The sequence below is a fragment of the Anolis sagrei genome, chromosome 2, assembly GCF_037176765.1.
Source record: "Anolis sagrei isolate rAnoSag1 chromosome 2, rAnoSag1.mat, whole genome shotgun sequence".
NCBI classification, from domain to species: Eukaryota; Metazoa; Chordata; class Lepidosauria; order Squamata; family Dactyloidae; genus Anolis; species Anolis sagrei.
In genome coordinates this window covers 66937507-66960503 of record NC_090022.1, presented here as the reverse complement: position 1 = coordinate 66960503, position 22997 = coordinate 66937507, and the positions used below count along the sequence as shown (strand labels likewise).

The following is a 22997-nucleotide window of genomic DNA, read 5'->3' as shown; positions in this document are numbered from 1 at the left end:
ATTATAGCAAGTTGAACAGCGTGACTTCACACAAGAGAGTTCTCAAAAGCTTTTTTCTGTTATATATAGCATTTCTGTGAAACTTAGCAGATCCATAGAATGATGAAACTGTGACACTCAATGGAAACATAAGCCAGGGAATGAAAGACTTCACCCCTCTGGCACAAAGACAACTTGTGGGTAATGTATACTCTCCTTTTTTGTTAACCAAGCCAGAATATTTTCTGCAGAGCTATGCCTGAGTGTCATATTTCAAGTCCTTGTTACACTTTAATGTGCAAGAAGACAAACTGAAATGCTGCAGTCCTTTTGTATTCGAACTGCACAGATTTCATTTGCGACTAAATCCTTCACTTCAAAAAGACAAAGGCTATTAAATCCTGCATGGAGCCTACAGCATAGAGAGAGAATCAGGATAAATAAAGTGTTACCAGACAGACTTGGTCAATAAGAAAGGAAATAATGACTTTGGGATTCCTTTTCTGAAAGCTTAGCTAGGTATGTAACCTTTAACATAGAGTAAACCTACAGTGAATTTATACTAAATATATGGGAAATGTTTATAAGAAAATGAAGATTAAGTTGACTGCAAATAATTCCCAAGTTTTTATTAAAACATTCCTGTTTTCTTTTACTTATGTAAGCGTATTGTGTAAAGAAAGCATCCAGCTGTGCCTTGACAGCCCAAGGACCTAAAGCATTGTGCTGCTTTCTAGTTTTCCTGAGTGAAGTTTGAATATTCTCAATAGCTGTATTAGCAGAATCGCTACACACAGGACCGAAGAGCGCCTACAGCGCCTTATCCCCAGGGAAAGGAACTATTTCAGACTTAACAAATCTTCTAGCACATACCAGCATAATTCTCCTGCATACATTTCTCTCTTTTGCAGCTGGACATTAAATGACATCAAAGCAGAATCTACTGTTAGATTAGATTACCAGGTAACATATTACATTTACTTTTTAACTTACTGCTTAATATATTCTTGTGTTTACCTATTGAACAAACTCAATTGTGGTGATAACTTTAACATATGATAGTTCTATATATTAGAGACTATATGTAAAATGTATTTGCAGAAATTATTATGCTAATAATGCTAAATGTATGGTTGATTTTTCATTACTGTGAATAGCAGAAGCAACAAATTAGTGATGGTGACAAAATGTATTGGGAAGCAGGATTTTTAATCAGAATAGTTTCATGCTGTACATAACTACTATGTAGCTAAATTTACTTCTGTGACATTCTCAAGATATGAAATAAATAAAGACCATTGAATACTGTTAAAAAATCAGGTTCCCATACATAAACACACTGTGAAGAAGTGATTTTTATTCTTTGTAAAGTAGTCTATTAGAATAGGAATATTGATTTTAACAGGGAAATACTAAATAACAGACAAAGCAATTCAAATTAAAGATAATCTGAATGCTTACCCATTTCCAATGACTTTCTGGAAAATTGGAACTATAAAAATAGCAAGCACCCCAATGCAGTATTCTGTACCTGGGACAGTATGCTATTGTCACAAATATTGCATTTGACGTATGTATACACGCAGGTGTGGGGGATATTTGTGCAATGTAGGGTAGGTCAGAGGTTACTTCCTGGATAAAGAAGAGGGACAAATCTCACTCTCAGCAGGCAACCAGTCACTCTTGCTCATCCTAGCCCTTTATTCTGGGCAGAAAGTAAGGTATGACTCAGGAGATGACATTCCTCCCTGTGACTCAGATATGATTTAATACCCAATAGCATAACGAGGAATTGTTACTGTGAGTCTTAGATTTCATTTGGGGTTCAAAGTGGTGAATGCAATATTTCTCAGGCTACAAGAGCCTTATAAGTTCCAGTTCTTATCTTGTTCAGGTACTGTCTATTCAGGTACTGTAGATGAGGGTTTCTTAAACTGTGGGTCTCAACCCCAAATGGGGTCTCCTTAGCTCAATGCTGGGGTCACAAAAATTGCAAAAATAAAAGGTTTCTGAATGCCATCCATTTACAAAAATATGTGAGAATAATGGATTCTCATGAAAATGCTTCAGTTGTACGCCATAAAAAGGAAAATCAGCCTGTTTAGCAAGCCTTGCAAATTCTGATTTGTTATCCATAAATGTATGATTTTATACTTATTTTATATACCTATATACCCAGGGTCACATAAAAAATGCTCAGGTGGAAAGGGGTCATGAGTGGAAAAAGTTTAAGAAGCCCTGGTACAGGCAACACAATATGGATAAATCCTGAGAGGCAAAGCGTCATCTCACTCTTAATTTCAAAGCTGTAAAAGACCTCCAATATTTTCCCTAGTGGCAAGATCCAGAACTTCATCTATCAAATTTGGACATTACATTAGAACATTGTCAGAGGTGGATGGCTAAGATGTGCAGGCAAAAAAAATTAAATGTACTGGGATAAAGTGCTGAAACTATTGCAAAAGTTGTAACTCATGATTATTAAAATTCAGAGTGCTGTGTTTATCAGCATGTTTTGCTTTAAATGCTTAAAATGGCGCAAAGTCAGGCTTAAGGGTGGAAAACCTAGAAAACTCACTAGAAGTTGCCATGTGTTGTGTAGACTGTTCATTCATAAACTGTGGTCTCAACCCCAAATGGGACGCTTTTAGCTCAATGTTGGGATTCAACAATATTTTATTACGGTCCATAGATCCATGACTAAAACCAGCAGTCACCCCAATGTTGGGATTTTGAAAAATTCATCAACAATAAAAACATTGTGAATGTCACCTAGTGGCTATTTTAGACATTTACACATATCTGTTGTGCAGTGTTTACAGTGGTCTCTGCAGAAGATGCTTCAACTGTACTTCCTAAAAAGGAACATCAGTTTATTTAGCAAGTCTTGCAAATGCTGACTTGTTATCAGTAAATGTTTGAAGTTCTTATTTATTTATTTAAAACTTTTATACCCCGATCTTCTCTACCTCCTGTGTGTATACCTGGGGTCATGTAAAAAATTCTCAGGTAGAAAGGGGAAAAGTTTAAAAAGCCCTGGCGTAGACTACCAGTGCTGGATTCAAGGCGAGTCCTGGATTTGTATTTCTATAGACAAGCCATAAAATGGTCTATGTGATGTCCCAAAAGAAGTAAGCATTTACTGTTTTTGCCAAAAACTGAGACCAATGTATTTTAACAAGGATAATGAATTTCATCTAACCCTGCTATTTTATGCAATACTTTATTCCACATTTACTTTATTCCACATTTGCCTGAGTGACAAATCTCAATTTTTCCCTTCCACATTTTGCTACAGGACACAGCCTCAGAAGGTGAAAATGCAAAAAGCAGTGCTATTTTATATTCTTTTGCTTATTTCTTTGGGTATTGCTCTTGCTCAGAATGACAACAATGGAATGCCTAGGAGAGCAAGGAGGAGAATGCGCTATAGAGGATTAAGAAAGGGTTCCACGATATATCGTAGACTAAACAAGAAGCCTCAAGTAATACGTCCAATTCCTACTACTCCAGTACCAATCATCCCACTTATTGATAATGATGGTGACATTACAGGAGTAATTGATTCCCTTATTGGTTTGGATGGACAAGAATCCAGTTACAACATTTTGCCAGGTAAGCTCAGAAAATATACTTTTTGTTTTCCTAGCTAGCCATCCTTGCGAAATGGATTGTCTTCCAAACACATGAACTAATTATCATTTTTTGCAGTACTGAGAAGTGTCAGAAAGTTAGCAATTGATCCAATGTTCGTGTCTACAGAAACACTGAGGTAACAATTTGTAAAATGTTCTTCAAACTGAGAACCTGACTGTCCACGTAGTGAAGCATATCATAGGTTCTGTAACTACTTAATGTTTTGATTATTATCTTCAAAGCATCCTATAATCAGGATGAAAATGCAAGCCACAATATAAATACCAATAGACACCCAGTCTAAAAGGAGACAAGAGCATTAAAAAAAAAAGCATAGATGATGGAGACCTGCAAAAGCTCAACGAAACAAATTTTGCTTCATGGTTTCATTGGGTGTTCACTTTTTGTAGTATATTCTAACCGAAGGTGTAATTAGTTTTTCTGATCTTCAACGATCACAAGTAACATTTCCCTAAAAACATGGCTAAAATCCAACCTTGTCAAGCAGCATAAATTAGTATAGAAGGTCATGTAAAATTTCCCTATGTAGCAAGGGATATGAATCTTGGTCTCGCAGAGACCTAATCCAACACTCGAAAAGCAGTACCATGCTACCCTCTTTCGACAATACTGACTTTCAAAATGGGCAGTTTCCAGGGCAATACTTGCCTCCTCATTCATATCATGCTGACTGCACATTATTTATTTCCTTATTTTTTATTTCATTAATGCCCATATTTCCCTAGCAAGCTTTCTCTGGTAGAGAAATAGGACTGGTCCAAGGTCAGCTAGTAAATTTCATGGCGCGAATGAAGATTTGGATCAGAGTCTCCTGGTTTAGCCTTTCAGTTATTACACTATGCTGGCTTTTTCATATTGGATATTGATGTGTACCATCTCCAATATGTTGGTACAGTTATACTTGACACTGAAATAGGTGAGAAGCCTTTGTTCATGCAAAACAAGGGCTCATACAGAGTTTTCTATGAGGTTGGCGATGTGCAAAACTGTACCACCAGTATTACCATTGTTACACATTTTTAGTAATGATCTTGTCCTGGGTTTCTTTCATTAGGAAAACAAGGACGCTGTTTTGCAAATGGAATGATTATGTATGAGAATGCTGTGTGGTCTCCTAAACCTTGCATTACATGCCTCTGCTCAAAAGGGAAGGTGTTGTGTGATGAAACTTTGTGTCATCCTCTGACATGTGAGAACCCTAAGATACCCGAAGGAGAGTGTTGCCCTGTGTGTACAAACATTGGTACAGTATATTAATTTCTTATATACCTGAAATATATTTTACAATGGATAATGTAATTCATGCAAAAACCAAATACACAGGCATGAAAACCCGGACTCAACCTGAATTGGTACATGGTTGTCTTCATGATGTTCCTTCTCTTCTGGATTATATTGGGTGAATTTGGGTGATGCTCCAGAGTTTGTTTGAAATTCTGGAAATCCCATGGCTTTGAGGCAGTGGAGTCAGCTGGTTCAGATCCAATTTGCACTGGTCCACTCTCACATAGAATACCGCCACCATCATATTTTCCTCTTTGCTCATCAATGTAGGCAAAATGGGGTGGATCGTGCCTGTGTAGCTCCTGTTGCCACTCCCAACTGGTCAAAGAGCTTTGTGTAATCTCCTGGTTGTTGCAGGTGCCCAGTTCTGACATCAAGGGAGGTGCCATGAATAAGGAGGAAGAGTGTTGCTGCACTTCAACTTCTAGCATTCTTCATTATTGGCTAACTGGCTAGGGCTATTTAAGGACGCCACTTCTAAGTAATGGCTCTCTGCTGCCTTATTTATTTCACCAAACAAAATGAAGTGACTCTCCGTGATGAGATTCATTCTTAAACTTTCTATTTTTACATGCACTATATCTAACATGTCAAAAATCTCATCAGTCAGGGAACTTTGATAATGAGTGGCTGTAAAATAGTTCAGTTAAATAGCATCTGGAGATGGAGCAAACACTTTGTATGTCCATATGGGTCATACTTTCCTCAGTTGTTGTCCAAATCTCAACCACATTGGGGGTGAGGGGCACACTATATTGCTTCAAGAGGGGAATTCCATAAATCTATAATCCTGAGAATCAATAGTATGTATGTTAAACTGTCACTTAACGTGAGCAAAAGGATTGTCTCTTTCTTGCATATAGTTGTTATACTACATTGTGATTTAATCTTATTAAATCACAATGAAGTATGCTATCTGGCAAATGTCACGTTACTGCAATTCCAAGTCACAAAAACTTTCTGTCAAATAAATATATTTCAAAATGATATATTTATGGAAACATTCTGGAAAAAACTTAGTTTAGAACAGCGGTTCTCAACATGAGGGTCCCCAGGTGTTTTGGCCTACAACTCCCAGAAATCCCAGCCAGTTTACCAGCTGTTAGGATTTCTGGGAGTTGAAGGCCAAAAACATCTGGAGACCCCAGGTTGAGAACCACTGGTTTAGAAGCTTAACTTCATAAATAATTACATAATGGAAAGTAACCAGAGCAATAACTGATCACAGGATGTTAGAAAACAAAATTGACCTGATCCAATAAAATCAACACAGAATCTTATATAGTCTTTCCACATTTGCAGATTTAATTATATTTATTTATTTACTTATTTGCTTCATTTTTATCCTGCTCTTCTCACCCCTCAGGGGACTATTCATGGATTTGATTAAAACTGGAATCTCTAGTCTAGGTGAGATGACTCTACTATCAACTTCCTTCAGTCATTTGGAGGACCTAGAGATTTCTCGTGAGAACACTTCTCTAAGAATCCCTTAGTCCTTCAATTTGAAAACTAAAGTTGAAATTGACCATAGAGTCATGCTGAAAGAAACTGCTAGAGAGGTATTCTCTCAGGCAAAATATAACAATTTCTTTGTGGTTTTACATTTTCACTGTGATCTTGTGTCCCAAACCCTAGTGAATGTGAAAGGCTGACTGCATTTGTGTAGATATGCATACACATACCCACAAAATGAAGCCTATTGGTAACTCTTAATTATACTACAATCATTTCATCAATGAGAATTATTTAGCTGTTAACTCACAATTCAACAACAGATATAATGGATATATTTTGCTTGAGATTCAGAACTATAGGATTCGGGACTATGTTCACTATCAATGACACCACTAAACATTATTTGGAAAAACCTTATAATTTTATATGCATCATTTGGAAATATTATTTTCTATTACATAATTGTGATTATTCTATTTATTGACACTTACTAGTAAAATCTGAATTATAGTTTATATCTTAATATTGCTGTCAATTGTCTTCATCACCATGGCTTCCTTACATTCAGGATCAAGTACTATTCCACTAGGTGATGCATCTGAATTTTCGGGTGACTCTCCAAAACCCAGTGACCATGGTGATCCAGTCCAGCATGATCGACGGACACAAGTTCAAAGGAATGAAAAAGAGGGGGAAGTACTTGAAAAAACAGAAATGAATATAAAAAAGAAAGGAACTATCAAAAGGAAAAGAATAAAAAGCCACAAACAGAGAAGAAAACAGGGAGACACAAACGTTCAAATGGAAAAAGAGGAGAATTTGAGAGCAGAGGAAGAAAAAAGGAAAGCATATGAAGAAGAAGAGTTAAGGATTGAAAAGGAACTCAAAAAAGAGGAAGAACAAAATGAAATCCAAGAGAGCGAAAGAAGTGAGGAGCAGGAGGAGGAAATAGAAGAAGAAGATATTTTGCGTGGTGATGTATTTAGAATGCCCCCTCGTTTCCCAATTCCTGTACCTTCAACTGAAATGCCTCCTTTGCCAACTGGATGTTCTGTCCTGGACAACACAGTAAGCTGCATTAATGCCAAACTTACACAAATACCACCCATCATGGATGCAGAGATTACAAGCATAGAACTTGTGGGTAAGAAATGTCTTCAAATAAAATATTTTAAATATTTTAACCTGCTCTTCTCATCCAAGTATTGTTTATAATGCCAATGCAAACACAATTATGATTTTAAAACCCCAACAAGTGGAACAATTCAGAGGCAGAAAAATTATGAAGACAGCAGAGGCATGTAAAATGCCTTGGCAAACCAACAAACGTATTCATTGGTTAGCATCCATCTTTTGGAAAGGCACTCCAAGTTTGTGATGCCATTACAGGAAAGGCTATCTTTTTCATATTCCCCTAAGAAACTCAACAACTGAGAAATTTGAAAATGCACTCTGAGGAGAACTTTTATAAAATATCTACAGAAGCGGACTTCTGTTGATCTGAACAGTTTGTTCTTGGTATTATGTTAGTATTGCTATTTGCATTGGTCTATAAAAATTATGAGAAGGAATGAGTTAATATGATGCCATTTTGGTATTGCCCCTTCCTTTATATTAAGTTCCTGCTTTTGCTGGAAATTTAAGAGCCAAATTGATACTTCATTTGCAAGGAATTAGATTGAAAGCTCCTTGCATTTCTCTTTTACAACTGCTAATTTGTGTGATTAAATCATAGTTAAGAATTATAAATGGGGAAATTATAAACAAATAGAAATGATTTAAAAATATTTTTATTGACAATATGTTTTTTTCCCTAGGAAATAATATCACAACAATTCCTGCTGCAGCTTTCAATGGGATTCCTAATTTGGAAAGGATTGACCTTCGTAAAAATAATATCACGTCATCTGGCATAGAGCCACATGCATTTAAAGTAAGGAAATTAAAGTTGTAATGAGCAGTATCCCAGCACTATAAGCAGTGTAACATTGCAATAGATCCTACAGAATAGTGTAGGATTTAACATTATTTTCAATTAATGTCATTTTAATGATTCATAACAATGCAGATCAGTATGGGAATATAGGCAATAGTATCCTTTTTATACATTATTTCTGCATATGCTAGATAGTACAGCACTGTTTCATGACATAAATGTGGGGGTGACTATAAAATATATGTATCTAATTTGATGCAGAACTGTATTCATAGTACAGTATATAGAGAATGTAAAGGACATTTCAATAGCAGTAGCCCAAATTTGTGGTGGAGTGGACCCTCTAGATCCGTAGTTCTCAACCTGTGGGTCTCCAGATGTTTTGGCCTTCAACTCCCAGAAATTCTAACAGCTGGTAAACTGGCTGGGATTTCTGGGAGTTGTAGGGCAAAACACCTGGGGACCTACAGATTGGGAACCACTGCTCTAGATATTGCTGGAGAGACCATCCGAACTTCTGGAACATTCTGGAGCGTAACTATATCCACTATATTTTCCTTCAAAGGAGCCAGATATATATTGGTTTGAGTGTTAGAGTGCCACTATGATGCATCATATGCACAAAAGTACATGTGACTTTTGTGCCTTAAATGTAGAATTTGTATTTGTCTCTGTTGAATTTCATTTAATTAGAGACAGCCATATCTTCAATTCTAGTACAATCTTCCAGTGTGTTATCTACTCCTCCCAGTTTAGTTTCATCTGCTTACTTGGTGAGGACTATACACTATAGACTCAATGCAGTTAGACAGCACTTTAACTGACATGGCTCAATGTTTTGAAATCAGGGAAGTTCTAGTTTTACAGGGTCTTTAGCCTTTTCTGCCAGAGTGCTGGGAGGTTCCCCTCCCAGGATTCCATAGCATTCAGCCTGGCAGTTAAAGTGGTGTCAAACTACACTCATTCTACAGTGTAGATGCACCCAAGCTCCATCTAATCCATCATCTAAGTCAGTGGTTCTCAACCTGTGGGTCTGCAGATGTTTTGGCCTTCAACTCACAGAAATCCTAACAGCTGGTAAACTGGCTGGGGTTTCTGGGAGTTGTATGTCTAAACACTGGGGACCCACAGGTTGAGAACCACTGATCTGAGTCATTGATAAAAATACTGAAGACCAATGGTCCCAGGACAGAATCCTGCTGTACTCCTCTCAAAACTTCCCTCTAGTCTGAAGCATAGCCATTGATGATGGCTCTCTGAGAATAGTTTTACAACCAATTATGGATCCATCTGATGGGTTCCCCAATTATTTTACATTTAATCAGTTTGCTAATCAAAATATCATTCCAGGAAATCATAAAATGTTTTGAAGAAATTCCAATAAACTTCATTCTACTTCTCTCCCCACTATCTTATCTATCTATCTATATACACACACACACACACAGAGAGAGAGAGAGAGAGAGAGAGAGACCCAATTTGTTTTTGACAAACTCATGTTGACTTCTACTAATCACTGCATTGTCATCTAAATGCTCACAAAGACTCCTTTATAATCTGTTTTAATATTTTTGCTGGTATTGAGATTATACTGACTGGCCTACATTTCCCTGAATCTTCTTTTTTGCTCTTTCGGAAGAGAGAGATAATTTGAGCTGGATCTCTTATCAGTTCTCTCTCTCTCTCTCTTTTTTTTTTGGAGGGTGTATGTGTGAAGAAAAATAGGTATTGAATAGATCTGCATTTCCATGATAATCTGTAAACATTTCACTATCCTTATTGTGTAGCACCCCAACTGTTTACTTAGTCATTCTCTTTCTTTTAATGTACCTGAAAACCCTCCTTTTGTTGCTTGTCCGGCAACAGTCTGTTGCTGAGTTTTAGCCTTTATACTATTCCTGCCAGCTTGGGCTACACATCTGGTCTCTCCTTGGTGATTCATCCTTCCTTCTATTCTTTACATATGCTTTTTTATTTCCAATTCTTGAGTTTGCCATGCAGCCGCATTGCCTTTTAATATGTTTCCCATTTTCCATGGGATTATTTGCAACTGTATTTTTTGCAGCTCCTCTTTCAAGAAATCCCATGCTTTCTGGGTGTTTCTTTTCTTTAGTACAGGCAGTCCCCAAGTTACAAACAAGATAGGCTCTGTAGGTTTGTTCTTAAGTTGAATTTGTATGTAAGTCAGAACAGGTACATTTTAAAGTGTAACTCCAGCCAAACATATATATTTATTTAGCTTTGGATGGCATAGGGAAAGAGAAAGGTTTCCCATTACATTAAGTCCAGTTGTCGCTGACTCTGGGGGTGGTGCTCATGTCAATTTCTAAGCTGAAGAGCCGCATTGTCTGTAGACACCTCCTAGGTCATGTGGCTGACATGACTGCATGAAGCACTTTTACCTTCCTGCAGAAGTGGTACCTATTGATTTACACACATTTTCATGTTTCCAAACTGCTAGGTGCAAGTTGGTTAGCAAGTTCAGCAGCTCAGCGGTTTAACCTGCTGCACCACCAGAGGGAAGGATTAACACCCTTGTGACGTTTGTTTTGCTGTCTTTTTTTCAGAAGATTTCACCTCACTTTCTCTCCCAGTGATAAGCGGATTTTGAAAAAATTGGCTCAGAATCATAGAGTTGGAAGAGACCTCATGGGCCATCAAGTCCAACCCCCTGCCAAGAAGCAGGAATATTGCATTCAAAGCACCCCTGACAGATGGCCATCCAAGTCTCTGTTTAAAAGCTTCCAAAGAAGGAGCCTCCACCACACTCTGTGGCAGAGAGTTCCACTGTTGAATGGCTCTCACAGTCAGGAAGTTCTTCCTAATGTTCAGATGGAATCTCCTTTCTTGTAGTTGGAAGCCACTGTTCTGCGTCCTAGTCTCCAGGACAGCAGAAAACAAGCTTGCTCCCTCCTCCCTATGACTTCCTCTCACAAACTTATACATGGCTATCACGTCTCCTCTCAGCCTTCTCTTCTTCAGTCTAAACATGCCCAGCTCTTTAAGCTGCTCCTTATAGGGTTTGTCTTCCAGACCCTTGATCATTTTAGTCGCCCTCCTCTGGACACATTTCAGCTTGTCAATATCTCTCTTCAATTGTGGTGCCCAGAACTGGGCACAATATTCCAGATGTGGTCTAACCAAGGCAGAATAGAAAGGTAGCATGACTTCCCTAGATCTAGACACTATACTCCTATTGATGCAGGCCAAAATCCCATTGGCTTTTTTTGCCACCACATTACGGCTTATTGTGGAAACAAGGATTGGCGATAAAGCTTCAGTTGGAACACCTTTTCCCCACGATAACTCTTTCAGGAGGGTATTTCCCTTCCTGGGGATAGATTATCTCACTTCTTGTTGTCTCACTCCCATTTGTAACTGAGTCATTTGTAACTTGGATGTTTGTATCTCTAGTCATGAAATCCCACTCAATATTTTCTTGAGTTTGTTAAAATAAGCTTCCCTGAAATCCAAGGTTCGTATTTGACTATGCTCTTATGTGCCAAGTTCCACAATTGTGAGTTCTAGCATGACATGGACACTCCCCTGACTTTGATTCCATTGGCCAACTACTCTCTATTGGTTAGGATCAAGTCTAGGATAGTTGATCCCCCTGGTTCCTTCCAGTATTTTTTTGAAAGAGGAAATTATCCATAAAGCACATCAGGAATTTGCTGATTCTTACCAGAGTTAGTCTCCTGGGAGATATCAGCTTAACTGAAATCCCATATAACTATTAATTCTTTGAGATTTCTGAGATTTTTTCTGAAAAACATCAACAACAATTTGCAATAAACCCTTACACAATATTGGTTTTATTTCTTTTCCCATTTATTTTTATCTAAATGCTCTCACAGATTGTCCATTCTGATAACTCTTGGGGATTTCTTTACAAGTCAATTTGTCTTTGGCATATAATGCTTTTCCTCCTCTATTTCTACCTGAAGACATTTTAGTCAATGTAGACCATTTATAAAAATCATGAAGGAAATGTTAACACAAAACAAAGAGTGCTGGAAAACACACACTGAGGAATGTTACGTGGGTATATGCTGGCAATTTGAATTCTCATATTTTGTAACTGGCTTTTTCTGGTGCTTCAGATCCTGAAGAATCTACAGCGTTTATATATGGATGGAAATGCACTAGTTCATGTTCCAGCTGGTTTGCCATCAACTTTAGAAGAACTTAAAATAAATGAAAATCAACTACATGCAATTGATGAAAATAGCTTTCAAGGTATTTGTCAACAAACAATTCAGATAATTCAGGTAACAAGACTTTTCAGATTAATGTTAAGGAAAAGCTGATATTAGAGGTGAAGAAGTTCCTTATAATTATGAAGAATGTCTATTTTCCCATATACGATTCTACCAATAAGAATATCTTATACCAACTACAATTGCTTAAAAGCATTCTTACACTTAAGGAAAGCTCATACATTACAGAACTCTCCATGTTAAGAGCTATGTCGAAAACCATGTTGTGTAAGCAAAATTTCTCACAAGCACAATTACGGAAATACTAGCAGAAATGCATCCACTAGAATGGGAGTAAATAAAAACTAGTCAACTGCATCTCTTAGAGTCAGTTCTGTACAAACTGGCTTTAACCAGTTCATACACAAACCGGTTAAATTAATGATAGTATTCTTATTATGAATAATTTGAATATATTCAGATGAGTGAGGAGGTAGATGCAGCTTGGATTTTTTTCAAAGCAAGCTTCCTAGAGCATGCTTTCACATCCTGGCTGCTACAAATGTAGTAATACCCCTCTAGATCAGGCATCCTGCGTCCCTTCAACTCCCAGATGCCCTAACAAGCTTTTTCAATTGTCAGGAATTCTGGGAGTTGAAGGCCCAAACAGCTGGAGGGCCGCAGTTTGAGGATGCCTGCTCTAAATCCTCTAGTTACTTCGAAATACAATTTGCACTTTCAACTTACCTGGCTCAAAAGTGATACAAACTAAACATTCCTTCCTTATTTTTATAATTGTTTGGAATGCAAAGCAAGCTCACAATACTCCTGATAATGGGAAAATTGGCTTCCAATAGTAGGAAATTTCTAGTCATCCAGATGTTTTCACCTACAACTCCCAGCAGCCTTGCGTTTCATGGCCAAAACATCTAGTCAAAGTTTCCCCATTGCTGATCTAAAATCCCTTCACTTTTAGATAAATGTTGCTTAACCCAGCAAATTACGTAAATTCCCAAAGTGTTCTTTTAAGCGTCCACAGACCAGAGGATAGCTCAGTGCTGCTTTCAAGCTCCAGAACAAAAGAGATTATGCATCTTCAGTGGTTGTTTATTAAAAAAAACTCATGAATGCTTATAACCCATGTTAGCTACTGAAAGCTTAGATGTCTTCCTTTGTGGATGGCTAGTTCTGTATAAATAACTGGTGCTGGGGACCTCAACTAAAATAGTTTAAAATAGTGGCATGACTTATGATTCAAAATAGTTTCCCAAGAGTACTCTGGAAAATATTTATTATTTAGTGACTCATTCTAGAATGAAAATGTTGGGAGTTTACCCATAACCAAAAATGCTTTGTGGTCATTTGCTCACAAACCCAGCAATTGTAACACTTTGATTTCTATGAACATTATATTGATTGAAACTGGAATGCACAAAAATGGTAAGAAAAGATTGTTAGAGGCATAATGCAACTTGATTACAGCACAACATTGTGGAGGTAACATGAATCTTTTTGAGAGACACCCCTCATTCCAAATGTTGTGGTCCAGTAGAAATAATGGCTATAAACAGATGTCATAACTCATCCCATAGAGTCTAAAATACAGGATGAAGGTGAGTTAGATAGAGAAAGCTCTTGCCTCAATACAAATAGGTAGTTGCTAATGCAACTGATGAAAAAGTTTTGCAGTGGAAGCCCTACTTCAACTGCAGTTGAGAGAAATGGAGAAGATATCTCCATGATTTATGGGATGCCATAATAACAAGAAAAACACCTCTTGATAATGAAAAGCTGTTGTTTATCATGACTGCTGGCTTCTCATGACGAATTCTAGAACAGCTGAAACCTTGCTCCACACTTCCCTTTAGCCTTAGGAAACATCCTTGAATACCTGTGTGTACAACAAGGGCTGCCTTGATTTATCGAAAATTGATTCTCCATACCACTGCCTGTTTATCCTGGCACTTGTTGCCTGCAGGCATAGGAAAATAGCCTTAAATCAAAGTGCACAGGGACTTTGAATCACACTCCCAGAGCAACCAGGAAGTGAAAAGTCTCTTTTAGAATATGACACACTTCCAGGAGCCAGCGCATAGTAGCATTCGTTCACTTAGACTTCCTGTGGCACAGTAAGTTGGTTGAATGCTTCCAAATTTGAGCACTCTTGCAATATACTCTGAACCTGCTGTCACATCCAACTATTATTTATTATAACCAGCACAAACCTGAAACCCAGGTTCTTCTTCTTATCTGTGATCTACCTGGGCTTTAGAAATTGGAAGATCACTGTCCAAAATGTTTAATAATATTGTTAATATTTCATATCACATTTTAATTTACTGTGCTTTTATTTATAATTATTTTTAAAACGTGTTAAATGTCTCAAGTTTTTTTAGGAGAAAAATTGGATATAACTGGAATAATTAAATCGAGGTTTACTTTTTCCTTATGGAGTCAGCCTTCTGACTATAAAATGCTTATTTTTCCTCACTGTACTTGGATCCTAGATTTTATCATCAGCCTATGTATCTGCAGAAGCTTGATGTCAGGCTGTTGTGTCCATTTTTTAAATAGTGTGATACAATAAAATACCATAGCAAATATTAATGAACAACTTATTATAGCCACAGCTTTGTTTTATGAACCCATAAACTAGCTAGCACTGGATACAAACTGTATGCAACCAAATCTTAAGCAAATTCTGCTCTTGTTAAAGAACATTAATATAATATTAATATAATGCTCCTTCAAATATTTTGGGAATGCACTGAATGAGAATATTGAAAACCAGTCTTATGGTCATCACTAGCTATGAACGTCACTGAATGAGATGAGACAAGTCATCATTCTTAAGTGAAGACAATAAGTAGTATTTTAAAATGATATTTTAATATAATGATTTTTTTACAATTACTTTATTTCCTGAAGGTTTAAAAAAGCTGGTGACCCTGGAATTAGAAGGAAACAAACTTAGTGAAGCAAATGTCAGTCCTTTAGCTTTCCAGCCTTTGAAGAGCTTATCATATTTGCGCCTTGCACGAAATAAATTTCGGATTATTCCACAGGGGCTTCCCCATTCCATTGAGGTAAATATTGTTTTTAAGTGAATGTTTCTTTCTCCTTTTTTGTATGCTTCAATGTAACTTTATTCATTGGTAAAGACCAGTGAGTTCAAGAATACTATGTTATACTTAACTATTTTTAGGTGGATTTCTGCTTTTTTTTCTTTTCAGTTAAGTATTTTTACAAGGGAACATGGAGAACACTGACTTCCTTTGGCATTTCACTTGAAAGCATTTTAAAAATGTACTAATAACATTTTCCCTTGTTTTTTTCCTTTTCTTGCCATGTGTTTAACAGGAATTATATCTTGAAAATAATGAAATAGAAGAAATCACAGACATATGCTTTAACCACACTAAAAATCTAAATACAATTGTTCTAAGGCACAACAAATTAGAAGAAGGCAGAATAGCCCCTTTGGCATGGATCAATCATGAGTAAGTGTGACCAATTTGCTTCTCTTATATTGCATTTTTTGGGTATTTTATGACAGAATTTTTTAAAACTGTACTGTATAGAACACAAAGGTTCCAAGCAATGTATTTTGGTATATTAGACACCATTATTTGCTGACTGTCTTACTCAACAAGTATAGGACAGAGAACATGGGTAGGAGAGAGTGTGCTCTTTCCACTTTGTGCAGGATTTTACAGAAGAGAACAGCAAGAGTTATTTGTAGCACTTCTGCCCCTGCCAAATGTCTCAATGCAAGGTCATCGTTGCCCCCCCCCCCCATTTTAGAATACCTCTGTTTGCATATATATGCATAGTGAGATATTTTGGAGATACGAACCAAGTCTAAAAACAAAATTCATGTATGTTTCATAGACACATAGAGACACATAATCTTAAGATAATTTTATACACAATAATTTGTAATAATGTTGTACATGAAATAAAAGTTATGCACACTGAATCACAAGAAAGCAAATGTATCCCTATCTCAGCCACCCATGAGATGAGGACAATGTCAGGTTTTGAAGTTTTTTGGTACTCTGGATAAGGGATTCTCAACCTGTATTTTATTCATGGTTGAGAGAAAGACAACATCAATATAAGTATCCATGTTGCCAACTGCCCCTTTCCCATTACAAGACAAGAAGTGGGAAGTAAGAAAATGTATAGCAAGCATATTAAAAAATTGAACGGATGAGGGCTTTTTTTTCCTTCTGCAGTGGCAAAGTTGAGGAAAAAATCCCACCCACATGCCAGAAAACTACAGTATGGGATTCATGCTGATACATTTTCTGCTGTACTTCTGAAGAAAGCAACAAAGACATAAAACCCTTCCATTGATAGGAGTCCAGCACAAAGTGCCTTTGAGAGAAAACCGACCAAGGCACATTTTGGTGCTTAAATGTTAGATCTGTTTGTGGGTATATTTGACCTGCTGATTCAAAAAATGGCACCAGTTTTCTCATATCAACTGTCGTTTTTGAGATACAGAACATGTGCTACCTACCAGTCCCCGTTTGCTTGTTCACAGAAAAACATGATAACCATATCTAAGAAACTAGAGCTGATGCAGTCTATCCAAGGCAGTTTTCTGAATCAGTGCCACAAAAAACGCCAGGAACAGGCCTAGAAACCAAGACACCAAGAAAAAAAAATCTTGTTGGGCTGTATAATTTGAGCAATAATATGATAGAGGTGGGTAGTTGTGATGGCAACACGGCAAATGAACTCTTTTGGTTTTCTGCTGGCAACATGGATAAATATTGACTCTCATATACTAGCCTAACATGACTATTTTGAGATTCTTCCATTTATCATCACACTGATGTTTAATCAGAACAACAGCTAGAAGTCCAAAGGCATACAACAACAAACAGCAAAAAACACCTGTCAAAGGGATCATCATAATCCTAAATACTTGGATTAGAATGTTACTAGAATAATTTATGTACAAGTTACACAATATTCCAGTAAATTAACTGAATACTGAAAGATACTGAAATATACACCAAAAAATATTGAAATAAGGCATCTAGTTATATCATGAATTGTGCACATCTTTTACCTTCAAAATAGAGAGAAAACGTAAGAACCCACACATTGTTATAATCATGAGTGATAGAAGTATGTGAGTCATACTTCACTTTTGCAGGGTTTAGAGGTGCAGAACCTTTGAAGATTTTTTAAATGCACAAATAAACATACCATTTTAATTGAAAGAGCACCTCTCTAGGAAACTCTAGAGTGACTCCATGGTCAACTTCTAGAACACCTAGATATTCCTAGAGTGTACTTATTAAGAAAATAATTGAATAATTACATCTGCAAAAGTTAAATCCGCCAGTTGTTGAGGGCTGACGGTATCTCTTTTAAAGTGAAAGATTTCTAACATTTGGGATTTATGATAGTTCAAGTAATCCAAGTCATGAAAAATAAAGTAATTAAAAATCTGATGAGTGGGAAGAGGATGTGGTTTAATACTACTTTAGTTCAGATGCCCTAACTAAATGGATGCGGGGAATTAAAAAAAACATTTGGACTGATGAATATGATCAAGGTTCTTACTCTTTTTCTGAAGAATTTGTCAGCTCCTAGAAACTGACAGTTATGTAAAATATTTGGGCAATAGCTATGGGAAAAGTGTAGGTGGTAGGAAAATAAGTTATTTTTTAATGGAAAAATGAGATGTTTATTAAGGACAAATGGTTTGCTGATACTTTTTGTCCTACAGCCTCTATTCTTTTGTTAATTAGTCCAGAGCAGTATCAGTTGAAAGGCTTCAAAATTCCATTTGCTTATGGCATGAAAAAGTATTTCTGTGCAACCAAATGTCTTCACCATTCCTCCTTATGGCGGTAAAGAGCTAGTAGGTCTTTACATCTAAAATGCTGCATATCAGAACTCTTATTTTAGTTTTTAGCAGATGGGAAAAAGAAACAGAGTACATGCTGCAGTTTAAGTACTATGAGTGTACCAGACAACATCTTGAAGAAGCTGGGGTGGTGATGGCTACAGGGAGCACTGGTGTGGGCTGGTCCATGAGGTTATGAAGAGTCAGAGCGACTAAACAAATGGAAGGGTGGGAGGGTCAAAGCACAGTAAAAACGCACAAATACTATACAAATTCTACAAACATACATATAAAAATGAAGTTCTGTATCAAAGCATTTCTATAAAATATACATTAATCACACAGGACAGATACCAAAACACAGGACATGAGTTTAAAATTCATGCTTTCAACTAGCTGGATACGCTCTCCTATCAAGAAATACAAAACTATGTCCCAAATGTTGTTGGAACAAAAGATAAAACTTATTCTTTTCTGACAGATGACCATGTGCTTCAGTGTTGCTTGACATTTGCTTTAGAATATGTTGTTTTGCATGAATCATGTAATCTTACCTTTGTGCATCTTGCCCTTTTCTTTATTTTAGGAACCTGGAATCCATTGACCTTTCTTACAATAAGTTGTACCATGTTCCCTCCTATCTGCCAAAATCATTAGTGCACCTTGTACTTATAGGGAACCAAATTGACAGAATCCCAGGATTTGTATTTGGACACATGAGGCCTGGTCTGGAGTACCTTTACCTTTCATTTAACAAACTTGATGATGATGGGATTGACCCTGTGTCATTCTATGGGGCATATCTTTCTCTCAGAGAAGTGTTTTTAGATCACAACCAGTTGAAGTCTGTGCCACTTGGAATTGCAGAAATGAGATCACTAAATTTTCTCAGGCTCAACAACAACAAAATAAGGTAATAAAAATGGCTAACTATAAATATTGTATAAAACTGGGTGGATTAATCGCTTTCTTCTCTAAACACTTCACTATACTGTTGGCCTTCCATATCCAGGGAGTCTGAATCCATGGATTCAACCATTCATGATGACTCAAAAAAATTAAATCAAAAAAACAAACCCTTATTTTGCTATTTTATATAAGGGAAACCATTTTTCTACGCCGTTATCTATAATGGGACTTGAACATCCACAGATTTTGGTATCCACATGGTGGTGTCCTGGACCCAAATCCCAATGGAGTCCAAGGGCCCATAGTATATCAATGTTTGCTGGATACTGACTTAATTTTTAACGGAAATTTTGGTATACAGCTAGGAAATCTAAAGCGATCACCATCTCCCTTTCATAATATTAGAATTTATAGTCAAGTAGATTAACTGTTGTGTTAGTTCTGCAACACAATGTTGCATTGTGCCCACATCACCAAAGAAAAGAGGTTGGTGTTGCTTTTAGGTTCTCCTGGGATGAGTTAAGATCTTGACTTTCACAACTGTACTCAGAAAAGGAGATGATTTCATTTTTTAAAAGAGTTAAGATACAGTAGTTACACTGATCTGTAGATAAGTTGATCCAGTTTTGGGGTGGGGGGTGATTTTTGACTAATATTTCTCCATGTGCACACATACACACATAGAGTATCTCATTTCTTCCCCTGTTGTGCTATACAGTACTAGAAGTATGCCAAAACCAGTCTGAGGACTTTATAATATAACTATATAGCAAGGTAGTAGTGGTATGGAAAGCAGGAAATGTGACTTTTTCTCTTTCTTTCACACTATAATCTCACAGCATGCATCCAACACACTTGAATTTCCCTGTCAGTTTCATATTATATAAAGTTTCATATATCTGCCTCTAGTTTTTCGAGTTCCTTATTAAAAGAAATTATTAGGTGGGTTCATGAAGCTTTCATAAACAGCTGTTTGGCATGATTCCAAGATCCTTGTTTAAAGAAAATATCTAAATAATATGGGCAAGTGTTGTGGAAAATCAATAACATCCCCTCCTCAAGCTTTGCACTGCTCCAAACCACATTCTGCACTAGATGGGTCTTTTTCTATTCTAAGAAGGCTTTCCCCTCCTACAAACATGACCAAAAGGATATGATAAATCTGAAAGAGCAAGTAGTTTGAACCCAGATTTAGCACCTTAATTCCAATGGCAATGGTAAGATCTGTTAGCTTCCCAAGTTTACACATTTAAATCTCTGACCATTTCTAATGTGTGTTCCCTCTTATTTGTGTCATATGGTGACAAAAGTAGTCTTGAAGTATCTCTATACAAGATATGTACAAGTCGATTTAATTCCTTCATTAGTATGGTGATATGCTGCAGAATCAGCCGTATTTGTTTCAGAACCAACTTGCATGGAGTTGGGTTCTAAATCTAGTTTGCTAATAATGGCTGCAGTATTATCTACAGTGATGTGAGAATAAAGCTCACTGAATTCATTGGAGTTTATTTATTTATTTTTATGCTGTTATTTTGCGTCTGAGACTAGCTAGTGGGCCCTGATGTGTGGTGAAAAACCTCATCTCGCAAGTGTGAGTCCATCTGCCATCTATCTCTGATTTAAAACACATACGTATTTTAATGATATTATTTTCAGTACTTTTTACAAATGTTTCACTGTGTCCTATATGATTTTTACAGAGCAGTCCCCACAGAGCGCATCTGTAGAATTAGAAGGGATAATGAGGATGATGAGGAAAAAGCTGACAGTGAAGAAGATCATGACTATGAAGATTCACAACTGGAACATCTTCACCTTGAATATAATTATATAAATACCAGAGACCTTTCTCCATATGCTTTTTCATGTGTTAGATCATACTCCAGTGTCGTTCTGAAACCTCAGAAAATCAAATAAAGGAGCTGTTTTCAATCACAAAACAGATTTTATATGTAAATAAAATACTTATATTAACTCATCATCAATGAGTGAACATCATTATTACTCGATATTATTTATTGTTAATGAAGGGTGAAGTGTTAAGTGTAGGAATGCTTTCAGGAAAGTGACATAGTTTAAATACCAGAAATATAAGAGTAGTATCTTTGATCTCATTCAGTCACACAAATTGCTTACATGAATATTCATTTGTCAATATCAATGTTATAAGGAAGCACAATAAAAGTGGATTTTATTGGTATTCTGATTAATTTTAAAGACTTAATTTGATCAAGATGAATCCAGCAGCTGTGGCTGGTCCTGGAGATGCCTCATCTGCCAATGGTAACACATACGTTAGTTACATCCCATCAGGATTATTGCAACATTGCTCTAAATGAAGCTGCTTTTGAAAAGTGCTCAGAAATGTGAGCTGGCTCTCAAATCTGCAACCAGATGGCTGAGTAGGGGTAATTACAGGGAGTTCATGACTCCCTTGTGACATCAGCTTCACTGGTTATTGGTTTGTTCCATGGCACAACTCAAAATGCTGGTTATGACCTATAAAGCCCTATATGGCCTAGGTCCAGGCTATTTGAAGGAAGGTATTCCCCACATGAGCCTGTCCAGAGAGATCTTTGGGGGAAGCCCTTCTCTAGCCCAACACTCTCATGAGCACATCTGGTGGAAACTGAGAATATGGTCTCCAGTGTTATGGAACTCCATTCCTAAGAGTTTTATTATTTGTTGTTCTTCTATCAGCAAGTAGAGATTTTTTTGTTGTTATTCCAACAAGATTTGAGAATAATTTAGAAAGAATGAGCTTTTAATTCTGTGCAATACTGTTTTCATTTCTCGACTTTTAATTGATATAATTGAAATCGTTTTAAATTCTACAGATAGTTTAACTTAATTCCTATAAAACTGTATGTTTTTACTTATATCCGCTTTTATTGTACCGGTTTTAACTTTTTAAAGCCACCATGAATACCAGTTCTGGAGGGAAAGGTGGAAATAAATAAATGAACATGATAATGATGCTTCCTGTAGCAATTTCAATGGAAACAAGCTAAACCAGAAAATCAATCTTCTAACCAACATGCGTTAACTCAGGCGATAGGAAGAATGAATTACATTACTCAGATCTAGGAACAAAATGGCTTTTCCCTGTAATCCACATTCCAGATTCCCAAGACAACGGAAAGCAGCCAAAAGATGACACAGTTGTTCCCATGTAAACACTCCAATTCAAACTATGGAAGCTTCTGTTGAAATAATTATATGTGCATGTTCTAAAAAGGCTTTGATTGATGTAATGTTCTACCAAATATGTTTGTTCTATCTTCATGAGCCTTGCTATGGTGGTTGTTGCTGAGGAAGAACTACAAGTAGCTCCAGAATCCTCTGATAAACTGTATATCATGTAGTCTCCCTCCCTCCCATAATAGGGCCTTACCATTCAAAGAGCAGTCAGAAGTCGAGGGAGATTAAATGGCAAGGAATGTTGGTGAATCACCTAGAATTTTTATTTAAGCATCACCAAATGACATTTTGGTGGCAAAATTGGCCAGACAATCATTTTGGTGGCAAAATGCGCCAGACAGTCAAATAGGCTGTCTGGCTCATTTTGCAGCTGGAATACTTTGACAGGCTCCATGGTACCTGACCTTCTGCTACAAACAAAACATCTAAAACATAGCATCCGGATTTAATACATACCAACTGGCCATGAACTCAAGATCTTGCTTACTTTAACAATGGCACA

General features: G+C 36.8%; 2 protein-coding genes across 5 annotated transcripts in view; one reads left to right on the top strand and one right to left on the bottom strand.

Annotated features, from left to right (window-relative positions):
* Positions 1-22997, bottom strand: part of CENPP (centromere protein P) — a 178526-nt gene that overhangs the window by 43916 nt on the left and 111613 nt on the right. The gene's annotated exons all lie outside the window — the stretch shown is intronic.
* Positions 20-21275, top strand: ECM2 (extracellular matrix protein 2). Of its 3 annotated transcripts, none has more exons than XM_060765904.2 (11): positions 20-180; positions 891-942; positions 3278-3594; positions 4691-4879; positions 6947-7522; positions 8196-8311; positions 12418-12553; positions 15442-15599; positions 15874-16013; positions 18969-19295; positions 20995-21275. In XM_060765904.2, exons 3-11 carry the CDS (start codon positions 3300-3302, stop codon positions 21209-21211), a joined length of 2154 nt encoding a protein of 717 aa, XP_060621887.2. In that variant the 5' UTR covers positions 20-180; positions 891-942; positions 3278-3299; the 3' UTR covers positions 21212-21275. The 3 variants fall into 3 exon arrangements, with proteins under 3 accessions (XP_060621887.2, XP_060621888.2, XP_067319693.1); XM_060765905.2 differs by lacking the exon at positions 20-180 and adding an exon at positions 279-498; XM_067463592.1 differs by lacking the exon at positions 20-180 and having other exon boundaries at positions 692-942; positions 6968-7522.

What these genes read in the sequence shown, in the direction of transcription:
- ECM2 (XM_060765904.2), top strand. Translation starts at nt 3,300, where the DNA reads ATGCAAAAAGCAGTGCTATTTTATATTCTTTTGCTTATTTCTTTGGGT. An exon ending in CCCTGTGTGTACAAACATTG is followed by an intron (nt 4,880 to 6,946) that starts GTACAGTATATT and finishes CCTTACATTCAG; the next exon opens with GATCAAGTACTATTCCACTA. An exon ending in TGATGAAAATAGCTTTCAAG is followed by an intron (nt 12,554 to 15,441) that starts GTATTTGTCAAC and finishes TATTTCCTGAAG; the next exon opens with GTTTAAAAAAGCTGGTGACC.